A 10,679-nucleotide genomic window follows, 5' to 3' on the forward strand; every position below is an offset into this window, starting at 1 on the left:
GGGGGCACTGGGGATACCGGAGGCCTTGGCTCGAGCGTGCTGGGAGACACTGGGGTACACTGGGAGGCACTGGGGACATGGACTGGAAGCATCGAGGACACTGGGGATACTGGGGTCATGGATTGCGGACACTGGGGTTCACTGGGGGACAGTGAGAACCACTGGGGCTGCACTGGGGTTCACCGGGAGCCACTGGGGCTGCACTGGGGTTCACCGGGAGCCACTGGGGCTGCACTGGGGGCCACCGGGGCCACACTGGGGGCTAACTGGGAGCCACTGGGCCACTGCAGTTACACTGGGGACACTGGGGGATCTGGACTGGGAACACTGCGGCTGCACTAGTGCTATACTGGGGACACTGGATCCGCACTAGGGCTATACTGGAGACTCTGCGGACGCGTTGGGGCTATGCTGGGGACACTGGGGCTACAGTGGGGGACACTGGGGCCGCACTGGGGCTGTACCGGATTGTACTGGGGACACCGGGGCTATACCGGGTTATACCGGGGACAACGGGTCACTCGGGGGCCCAGCTCCCCTCAGCAGGGGGCGCCACAGGCCCGCCCGCACAGACCACGCCCCTTCCACTAAGCCCCGCCCCCCAGACCAGACAGGGGCGGAGCCAACCCAAAGGAAGGCGTGGCCTGGGCTTAGGAAGGGGCGTGTCCGTCGCAAAGGGGCGTGTCCCTCCCAGCCGCCCCACCGCCTCCTCTCTGCCCTCTGATTGGCATCCCCTCCATCCAATCAGCGACCAGAGCCCCCCACGCCGCGCTCTCCCATTGGCCATTTCCGTGCGTGCAGCGGAAGGGGGCGGGGTGGCATCGCCGGGCGCACGCGCGGTGACGCAGTCGCGCTTTTACGCGCTGACGTTGACGGCGGCGGCGGGTGAGCGGCGGCCCCGGGGCACGATCGCGGCCTCGGCCCCGGCTCCCCCCGCACCGGGCCCGGCCCTTCCCGCGGCCTCCGCCCGCTCCGGCCCCGGCAGCAGCAGCCGCCATCGCCGCAATGTGAGGGCCGGGCCCGCGTCCGCCCCTCCGCGGTAACCGGTGCCGCGGTGCCGCCGGGGGCCCCGTGATGATGTTCCGGGACCAGGTGGGGATCGTGGCGGGGTGGTTCAAGGCGTGGAACGAGTGCGAGCAGACCGTGGCGCTGCTCTCGCTGCTCAAGCGCGTCACCCGCACCCAGGCGCGGTTCCTGCAGCTCTGCCTCGAGCACTCGCTGGCCGATTGCACCGACATCCACCTGCGGGAGGCCGAGGCCAACAGCGCCGGTGAGCGCGGGCGGCGGGGGGGGCGGGGGGGGGGCTGGGGGGGCCGAGGGGGGGTGGCAGGTGACCCCCAGCCAGCCCTACGGAGTCAGTGACCACCCTGTGCCACCCATAAGGAGTCAGTGACCACCCTGTGCCACCCATAAGGAGTCAGTGACCACCCAGTGCCACCCATAAGGACTCAGTGACCACCCTGTGCCACCCATAAGGAGTCAGTGACCACCCTGTGCCACCCATAAGGAGTCAGTGACCACCCTGTGCCACCCATAAGGAGTCAGTGACCACCCTGTGCCACCCATAAGGAGTCAGTGACCACCCTGTGCCACCCATAAGGAGTCAGTGACCACCCTGTGCCACCCATAAGGAGTCAGTGACCACCCTGTGCCACCCATAAGGACTCGTTGCCCACCCAGTGCCACCCATAAGGACTCAGTGACCACCCTGTGCCACCCATAAGGAGTCAGTGACCACCCTGTGCCACCCATAAGGACTCAGTGACCACCCTGTGCCACCCATAAGGACTCAGTGACCACCCTGTGCCACCCATAAGGAGTCAGTGACCACCCTGTGCCACCCATAAGGAGTCAGTGACCACCCTGTGCCACCCATAAGGACTCGTTGCCCACCCAGTGCCACCCATAAGGAGTCAGTGACCACCCAGGGCCACCCATAAGGACTCAATGACCACCCAGGGCCACCCATAAGCACTCAGGGACCACCTAGGACCACTCCTGGGGACCCACAGGGACTCAGTGCCACCCTTGAGGACACCAGGGCCTCCCCAGTGTCCCCCTAAGCACTCAGGGCCACTCCTTAAGGCCTCAGTGACCGTCTTGTGCCACCCTTAAGCACTCAATGCTCCCCCGGTGCCATCCCAAAGGAGTCAGTGACCCATCCGTGCTGCCCCTTAAGCACTCAGTTACTCTGCAGGGCCACCCAGAAGGACTCAATGACCCCCCAGCGCCCCTCAATGACCACCCAGGGCCACTCAGTGACCACCCAGGGCTACTCAATGCACACCCAGTGCCCCCTAAGCACTCAGTGCCCACCCAGTGCCAACCTTAAGGCCTCAGTGGCCACCCAGAGCCACCCTTTGGGGACACCTGCGCGCTCAGTGCCCCGCTGGGGCCACCCTAAAGGACTTGTTGCTCACCCAATGCCACCCTTGAGGAGTCAGTGCCCACCCAGAGCCACCCTTTGTGCCCCCCCTTCCCCAATTCCACCTCTAACCCCCTTGTCCCGCCCCCCCCGGCAGCCGCCATCCGGCAGTGGCCACAGGAGCCGGCCGAGGCGGCCGTGGCACTGCTCCTGGCGCACCTCCCACTGCTGCAGCCGGGCAACGCGGCGGCCAAGGCCGAGTACATGAAGCGGCTGCAGACGGTGCTGGCCTACGCCATCGAGAGCAACCGGTGCGTGGAGGAGAGCCGGCAGCTCCTGTCCTATGCCCTCATCCACCCCGCCACCACCCTGGACGACCGCAGTGCCCTGGCCCTGTGGCTGGGCCACCTTGAGGAGCGCCTGGCGAGTGGAGCACCCCCCCCGGCCCCCCGCGCCGCACCCCCTCCTGCCTCCTCCTCCTCCTCCCGCCGCCCCCCGGCGCACGAATGGCCCGAGCATGGCGCACCCCCGGAGCTGGGCTCGGCCTGGCCTGAGCCGCCCCCGCGGGAGAACGGGCACCCCCAGTTCCAGGCAGCACCGCCCGGCAGTGGGAATGGGCTGGGGGGAGCGGGTGAGTGGGGGGGGGGGGGGCAGGGAAGGGATTTAGGGGCGATAAAAGGGATTGGGGGGCAGGGAAGGGATTTGGGGGGGAATAAAAGGGATTTGGGGGGCAGGGAATTGATTTGGGGGGCAGGGAAAGGATTTGGGGGAGCAGGGAAGGGATTTGGGGGGATGGGAAGGGGTAAGGGGGGCATAGAGGGAATAAGGGGGGCAGGGAGGAGGTTTGGGAGTGGATAAGGGGGTCATGGAAGGGATTTGGGGGGCTGTGAAGGGGTTTGGGGTGGCCCTTAGGGCTGGAGGGGTGACCTGGGGGGGGGTCATTAAGGGCTGAGTAGAGCCCGGGGAAGGTCACACAAGCTCTCCCCTGACCGCCCCCCGTCCCCCCAGCTCTGCCCTGCCCGCTGCACCCGAGCCCCCTGAAGCGCTCCCTGGGGGTCCCCGGCACCCCCCCGAGCGAGTGGCCGGGGGGGGGGGGGCGGTGCGAGCAACGAGGACCCTCCCGTGGCCATCCCTGCCCCCTCTGCCCCGGGCCGGGGTCCCTTTGGGGACCACGCGCCCCTGTCCCCCCAGAGCAGCGTGGCCTCCTCGGGCAGCGAGCACACGGAGGAGGGGCCCGCGGGCAGGAACAGCTTCCAGGAGGATGGCAGCGGCATGAAGGGTGAGGGGGGTGTGCCACGGTGGGGGGGGCCAGGTCTGGGTCCTGGCACCTCATGGTGTGGGTGTCTCCCCCCCCCGCAGATGTCCCCTCGTGGCTCAAGAGCCTCCGGCTGCACAAGTACGCGGCGCTCTTCTCCCAGATGAGCTATGAGGAGATGATGACGCTGACCGAGCATCACCTCGAGTCGCAGGTACCGGGGAGGGGGGGCCCCGCTTTGTGTGCCCCCGTGGTGCAAGGGGGCCCCCCCAAACCTGCTCTGTGCCTGTGCCCCCCCCCCCCAAGAACGTCACCAAGGGCGCGCGGCACAAGATCGCGCTCAGCATCCAGAAGCTGCGCGAGAGGCAGAGCGTGCTCAGGGCGCTGGAGAAGGTGGGACGGGGGGGCCCTATGGGTGCTCAAGGGTGGCACTGGGTCCCTTAGGGTCCCTATGGGGTGGCACTGGGTCCCTTTGGGGTGGCTTTGGGTCCCTATGGGTGGCACTGGGTCCCTGTGGGGTGGCACTGGGTCCCTGTGGGTCCCCAGGGGTGGTACTGGGTCCCTGTGGGGTCCCCAGGGGTGGTACTGGGTCCCTATGTGGTGATACTGGGTCTCTGTAGGGTCCCTATGGGTGGTACTGGGGTCTTTATGGATCCCCAAGGGGGTGACATTGGATTTCTATGGGGTCTGCAGGGGTGGCAGTGTGTGGCAATGGGTGGCACCGGTTGGCTCTGGGTGGCAGTGGGTGGCAATGGGTGGCACTGGATGGCAGTGGGTGTTACTGGGTGGCTCTGGATGGCAATGGGTGCAGTGGGTCGCTCTGGGTGGCGCTGGTGCCTCTGGGTGTCCCCATTGTCCCCATGTCCCTGCAGGACATCCTGGAGGGGGGGAACCTGTGGTCGGCGCTGCAGGAGCTGCAGCAGATTCTCAGCACCCCCATCAAGGGCTTCCGGCCCCCCCCGGCCGCGCCGCCCCCCCCCGAGGGGCCCCCCGCCGCGCCCGGGGAGTCCTTCCCCCCACCCCCGCACCCGGCCACCGACCCTGAGGCTCCCGCGGCCCCAGTGCCTGACGGGGACATCCCGGGGCAGTTCACCCGCGTCATGGGCAAAGGTGGGGGGGGCTGGGGGGGGGCTGTGGGTGCTAGGGGTGGCTATTGGTAATGAGGGGAGCATTGGGTGCTAGGGGTGTCTATGGGTGCTGGGGGGTTCAGGGTGCTGGAAAGGGGGGATCTATGGGTGCTTGGGGGGTTTAAAGGTGATTGGAGGACCTGAGGGGGTTTAGGGGTGTCGGGGGGGGTGTCAGGGTTGCTGTGGGTCTCTATGGGTGCCCTGCAGGGTCTGTGGTGCCATGGGGAGCCAGGCTGCTCGGGGTGGGGGGGTGTTGTGCCATGGGTGCCATGGGGCTGTCTATGGGTGCTCTGGGGTGTCAGTGGGTGCAGGGGGGTGGTCCGTGCGTGCTGACCCCCCCGCAGTGTGCACGCAGCTGCTGGTGTCGCGCCCAGATGAGGAGAACATCAGCTCCTACTTGCAGCTGCTGGAGAAGTGCCTGAGCCACGAGGTGAGAGCAGGGCCCCCCCGACCGCCCCCCCCATGGCCTGCACCCCCTCCCATGCCCTGTGCCCCCCCATCCCTGTGCCCCCCTATCCCTGTGCCCCCCCAGGCGTTCACGGAGACGCAGAAGAAGCGGCTCCTGTCCTGGAAGCAGCAGGTCCTGAAGCTGCTCCGCGCCTGCCCCAAGAAGCTGCCGCTCGATGGCCCTGGCTACCGGCCCCCCAAGGGGTGAGTGCGGCTGGGGGGGGCCCGGGGGGGCCCGGAGTGGGTGGGACCACCCCAGCAGCACAGTGGCTCCCTTTGGGCGCTCACTGGGGGGTCCCAACCCCCCCGTTACCCCCCGGGGGGGGGGTCCCCCGGCTCTGTGTCCCCCCCATGACCCCCTCTTTGTGCCCCTGTGTGTCCCCCCCCCACAGCTGGGCCTTCGGCTCCAACTCGCTCCCCATAGCTGGCTCTGTGGGGGGGGCAGGGGGGCGCCGGGGGCAGCGCCCCTTCGTGTGCCCCCCCCGGGCGCTGCCCCCCACCCGCCTGGGGCTGCTGGGACCCGCGGGGGGGGCGCCGGCCCCACGGCCCCCCCTGGGAGCGCCCCCCCTGAGCACCCAGGGGAGACAGGTAGGGGCTGGGGGGGGTTCTGTGCGGTTGGGGAGGGTGCAATGGGGTTTGGGGGGGTCCTGGGGCCTTTGGGAGGTGTCCTATGGGATTGGGGGGGGGATCTTCCAGGATTGGGGGGGTTTATGGGATTTGGGGGGGTCCTATGGGATTGGGGGGGGTCTTACAGGATTGGGGGGTTCTGTGGGATTTGGGGGGTCCTGTGGGATTGGGGGGTCTCTGATGGAATGTGGGGGGCGCCTTACATGGTCGGGGGGGGTCCTGTGGGATTTGGGAGGGGTCCAATGGGATTTGGGGTGGTTCTGATGGGATTTGGCTCCCTTTGGGGGCTGGTTTTTGGCCTTTGGAGGGGGCTTCTTCCCCCCGGGCTCCCCATGGGGGGGCTCGGGGGGGCCTTTTGTTGGGGTGTGCACCCCCCGTGACCCCCCCTGTCCCCCCCCAGAGCCTGTGGTTCGGGGCCGGGGGGGCCGCGGGGGGCCGCAGTGGGGTGCAGAGGACGCATTCGCTGCCCGTGCACTCGCCCCAGGCGCTGCTCAGCTTCCCCCAGGGTAGGGGGGGGCCCAAATAATGGGGGGGGGGTGGGGGCGGAAACTAAGGGGGGCCCAAACTGGGGGAGGTCCCAAAGCCTTGGGGGGGTCCTTGTTTCCTCCCCACTTCAGGGGTCCCGGGGCGGGTGAGGGGGATGTTGGGGGCTGAAGGGGGAGGTGGGGACCCCCCCCAAACCCCTTTTAATCGCGTGCCTCTCCCCCCCAGAGTGTCCCCTCCCCGGCACGGACCTGGAGATCAACCCCACGCTGGAGTCGCTGTGTCTGAGCATGACGGAGCACGCGCTGGGCGGTGAGGGGGGGGGCCCGGGGGGGTGCGGGTTCCATTGGGGGGGGTAAAGCTGCAATGGGAGGCGGGGGGGGGCTCCCCAAAGGGACCTCCCCCCCCACGCTCACCCCATGACCTCTGTGTTCTCCCCCCCACCACAGACGGCACGGACAAGACCTCGACCATCTGATGACGCCGCCCCCCCCACATGAGGGGGGGGGGGTCACCCCCTGAAGCTCCCCTCCCCCTCCTTTTAACCCCTCCGAGGTGGGGGGAGGGGCTTCCCATAACCCCCCCCATCCCCCAAATTGGGGGGGTCCCGTGGGGGAGTGGCCTCGCAGGGGGGGGGTGTGGGCGGGGCCAATGACGTCACGGCGTGCCGGGGGTGGGGGGGCCCATGTGACACTACGGGGGGGGGCGGGGCTCTCCCGGGTTTTGGGGGGGGTTTCCTGTGTTTGACCCTTCCCCCCCCCCAGTTTTGGGGCTTTTTTGTTGTGTTTTATTATTATTATTATTATTAATATTAATTTTCTTCCCCAGCCCCGATGGGGGGGGCGGGGGGGGGAGAACCCCTTTATTTAGGTACATGGCAACACCCCTCCCCCACCCCCCCTTGGTACAGTCCCTCCCCCCTTTACCCCCCCTTCCCCCCCTGTTTTAGCGGCCCCTCGCGATAGAAACCGTTATTTTAGATACATTTTATTATGAATCACTTTTGTTATGATAATGGCTGGTAACCATGACAACGGGATTAAAGAGACAACGCGGCAGCTCCTGGCCCCAAATCGCTGCTTTTTCACCCCAAAAGAGAGGGGGGTGGGGGGGTGAGTGCTCAACCTCACTATGAGCCCCTGGAGAATCCCCTCCCCTTCAGTCGCTGCTGGAGGAGTCGCTGTGGCTCTCGTCCTCCTCCGAGGCCTCGCTGGGGGTGAGGTGGGGGCTGCGCGGGGGGCCCCCCCCTCCTTCATCGCTGTCATCTTCCTCCTCCTCTTCCTCCTCCTCCTCATCCTCGTCGTTGTCGCTCCCGAAGATCTCCTCCTGGTCCCGGGCAGCGCGGGCGGCGTCGCTGCCCGGTCCCCCCCTTGCCCGCCGCCCCGCTCCCCCCCGCCCTTCCTCTTCCTCCTCTTCCTCTTCCGCCTCCTCCTCTTCCTCCTCCTCCTCCTCGCTGCGGCCCCGCTCACTGCTGCTCCCCCCGCGGGAGCCTTCGGCCTCCTCCTCCTCCTCCTCCCCGCTCGCAGCCCCTTCGCTCTCGCTGCCCTTCTCACGCTCCTCATCTATGGGGGGCAAGAGAACAATAACGGGGTCCCCCCCACCCCCAAATCCCCCTTAAATCCCCCCAAAACCCGCTGCCCCCCCCCGTTACCTGAACCCGCCGCCTCCTTCTCTGCCTCCATCTCCTCCTCTTCCTCTTCCTCAGGCTCGTGGTTCTCCAGCTGCGCCCGCCGCGCTTCCTGAGGCAGGGAGTGGGCATGGGAAAGGGCAAGGCGGATGGGGGGACCCTTTCCGGAGGGGAAGGCACGCAGCAGCCACCCCCAAAACCCTCCATTTTCACCCCAAAATCCCACCTGCGCCTCCAGCTCCTTCTCGTTCATGTCCCGGTGCTTCACCACCAGCACCGCATTGGTGCCTGACTGCACCCCGGCACGGGCCCGCCGCTTGCTCAGCCTCACCCTGCAGGAGGGGGGACACGGACACACACATGGGGTACCCCAAAACCAACCCCCCCCCAGGGACCCCAAACCCACCCCGACCCCCACCTGGTCTCCAGCTCATTGTAGTAGACACCGTCGCCCTCGCGGAAGATGAAGAAGTAATTCTCCTCGTAGCCTTTGCTCGCCTTGTTCTTCACGTTCCAGTTGTATTCCCGCGCGATCTTGTAGTCGTACCTGGGGGGGACACACAGACACATGGCGGGAGGGGGTCCCGCTCCCCTGTTCCCCCTTTTCTGGCCCCAAAAGGGGCTCCAGGGGCAATTGGTGCTGGGCGGGGTGGGGCACTGAGGTCCATGAGAGCTCCTTGCACCAGGGCTGTAGAGCACCGACAGTCTATAGACCCCCCCAAGCTGTAGACTACCCCTGGTTTATAGCCCTCCCCCTAAGCTATAGGGCACCCCCCAAGCCATAGGGTTCCCCCCAAGCCATAGGGCACCCCCTAAGCTATAGGGCACCACCCAAGCCATAGAGTTCCCCTCTAAGCTATAGGGTACCCCCAAAGATACAGGGTTCCCCCGAAAGCTATAGGGCACCCCCCAAGCCATAGGAGCCCTCCCCAGCCATAGGGTCCCCCCCAAGCCATAGGGCCCCCTACACGTCCTCGGGGGCATAGTCCATCTCTTCCTCCAGATCCCGCTTCCTCTTGCGCAGCGTCTCCTCCACGGGCAGGAAATAGGCCACGAACTGGTTCCCCTCCTCATCCATCATCCCCCTGCGGGGGGGGGGGGGGGGAGGTCAATGGGGGTGAAGGGCCCCCCCCCCCAGACCCCTCCCAGGGCCGGGGTGCCCCGGGCCCGGTACCGGATCATGGCTTGGGACATCATCTCCAATGCAGCCGCGCCGCCAGTGTCCTTGGGCGCGGGGTCCGAGTCGAAGATCACTTGGGCGCAGGGGTTGATCCACATCTGGGGACAGCACAAGGCACCCTATAGCACCCTATAGCTCCGCATAGCACTCCACGGCACCCCATGGCACCCCATAGCACCCCACGGCACCACAAAGCAGCCTATGGCACCCTATGGCACCCCATAGCACTCCACGGCACCCCATAGCACCCCACGGCACCCCATAGCACCCTATGGCACCCCATAGCACCCCATGGCACCACAAAGCACCCTATGGCACCCTATGGCACCCCATGGCACCCCATAGCACCCTATGGCACCCTCAGTTCTCTACCTCCATGCCTCAGCTTCCCCCACACGACCCTGGGGGGGTTTGGGGCGTCCTCCCTTACCTTGAAGTCGGGGAACACGGGCATCACCTCCACGGGGGTCACACGGGGTTTGCTGTAGTGCTGTGTGATCTGGGGGGCAGGAGGGGGTCACCCCAAGAGAACCCCCCACCTGCCCCCAACCCCCTCCCACTGCCCCAAACCCCTTCAACTGCCCCCAACCACCTCCAACTTCCCCCCCCCCCACTCACCCCCTTCTGCGCATCCTCGAAGGTCTTCTCAATGGCTGCGATTTGGCTGTCACGGTCCTTGTAGATCTCCTCCTCCGTAAACTGCTGCTTCACCGAGACCCCGATCCTGGAGGGCACGGGGGGGGGCACAGGGTTGGGGGGGGCACAGGGACATTGGGGGGGTCACAGAGATGGGGGGGGCACAGGGATGGGGGGCACAGGGACATGGGGGGCACAGGGATGGAGGGGGCACATGGATGGGGGAGCACAGGGACATTGCGGGGGACAGGGACATGGGGGCAGGGCAGGGATGGGGGGGCACAGGGATGGGGGGGGCACAGGGCCATGGGGGGGCACAGGGATGGAGGGGGGGCACAGGGCCATGGGGGGACCCAAACGCCCCCTCCCAGACTCACTTGACCTCGGGTTTCTCGTTGGACACCCCGTAGCGGTTGAACTCGGTGGAGATGTATTCGGTCTTGCGCATCCACGGCACCACCTTGGCATGCTGCTGAGACCTGGGGGACCGCAGCCACTTAGGGGGCATGCAGGGGGTTATGGGGTCCCCATAAGGGGTTATGGGGGTCACAGAGGGGGTTATGGGGTCCCTGTGACCCCCAGAGGGATTTAGGGGTCCCCGTAGGGGGTTACTGGGTCCCCATAGGGGGTTATGGGGTTCCCATAGGGGGTCATGGGTCCCTGTGACCCTCAGATGAGGTTTAGGGGTCCCCATGGGGGGTTATGGGGGGCACACAGGGGGTCATGGGGTCCCCATAGGGGGTTATGAGGTCCCTGTGACCCACAGAGGTGGCTTAGGGGTCCCCATAGGGGGCTATGGGGGTCATAGAGGGGATTATGGGGTCCCTATAGGGGGTCATGGGTTCCCTCTGCCCCCCCATCACCTCTTGGAGCTGGTGGGGGCCTGAATCTCCTCCTCCAGCAGCTTCTCATCCGCGGGGTCCAGGAGCACA

The 10,679-nt window shown here is 66.8% G+C and overlaps 2 protein-coding genes across 2 annotated transcripts in view; one reads left to right on the top strand and one right to left on the bottom strand.

Moving 5' to 3' along the window:
- The first annotated feature begins 867 nt into the window (after positions 1–867).
- On the top strand, positions 868–7,362 carry SAMD4B (sterile alpha motif domain containing 4B). The gene is made up of 13 exons (XM_065664319.1): positions 868–1,270; positions 2,523–2,996; positions 3,374–3,475; positions 3,507–3,644; positions 3,725–3,834; positions 3,927–4,013; positions 4,493–4,730; positions 5,092–5,177; positions 5,280–5,398; positions 5,587–5,782; positions 6,222–6,327; positions 6,533–6,616; positions 6,754–7,362. Exons 1-13 carry the CDS (start codon positions 1,075–1,077, stop codon positions 6,780–6,782), a joined length of 1,965 nt encoding a protein of 654 aa, XP_065520391.1. The 5' UTR covers positions 868–1,074; the 3' UTR covers positions 6,783–7,362.
- Positions 7,276–10,679, bottom strand: part of PAF1 (PAF1 homolog, Paf1/RNA polymerase II complex component) — a 4,675-nt gene continuing 1,271 nt past the window's right edge. Inside the window, exons 4-13 of the mRNA XM_065664326.1 lie at positions 10,611–10,673; positions 10,125–10,226; positions 9,730–9,835; positions 9,542–9,610; positions 9,106–9,209; positions 8,900–9,016; positions 8,350–8,478; positions 8,158–8,263; positions 7,956–8,043; positions 7,276–7,866 (exon numbers count right to left, since the gene is read on the bottom strand). Coding sequence (XP_065520398.1) covers positions 7,463–7,866; positions 7,956–8,043; positions 8,158–8,263; positions 8,350–8,478; positions 8,900–9,016; positions 9,106–9,209; positions 9,542–9,610; positions 9,730–9,835; positions 10,125–10,226; positions 10,611–10,673 — 1,288 coding nt within the window. The 3' untranslated portion in view covers positions 7,276–7,462. The remainder of the gene's footprint in view (positions 7,867–7,955; positions 8,044–8,157; positions 8,264–8,349; positions 8,479–8,899; positions 9,017–9,105; positions 9,210–9,541; positions 9,611–9,729; positions 9,836–10,124; positions 10,227–10,610; positions 10,674–10,679) is intronic.

The sequence above is a fragment of the Lathamus discolor genome, unplaced genomic scaffold, assembly GCF_037157495.1.
Source record: "Lathamus discolor isolate bLatDis1 unplaced genomic scaffold, bLatDis1.hap1 Scaffold_144, whole genome shotgun sequence".
In the NCBI taxonomy this organism is placed as follows: domain Eukaryota; kingdom Metazoa; phylum Chordata; class Aves; order Psittaciformes; family Psittacidae; genus Lathamus; species Lathamus discolor.

What these genes read in the sequence shown, in the direction of transcription:
- SAMD4B (XM_065664319.1), top strand. Translation starts at nt 1,075, where the DNA reads ATGATGTTCCGGGACCAGGTGGGGATCGTGGCGGGGTGGTTCAAGGCG. An exon ending in AGAAGTGCCTGAGCCACGAG is followed by an intron (nt 5,178 to 5,279) that starts GTGAGAGCAGGG and finishes GTGCCCCCCCAG; the next exon opens with GCGTTCACGGAGACGCAGAA. An exon ending in GGCTACCGGCCCCCCAAGGG is followed by an intron (nt 5,399 to 5,586) that starts GTGAGTGCGGCT and finishes CCCCCCCCACAG; the next exon opens with CTGGGCCTTCGGCTCCAACT.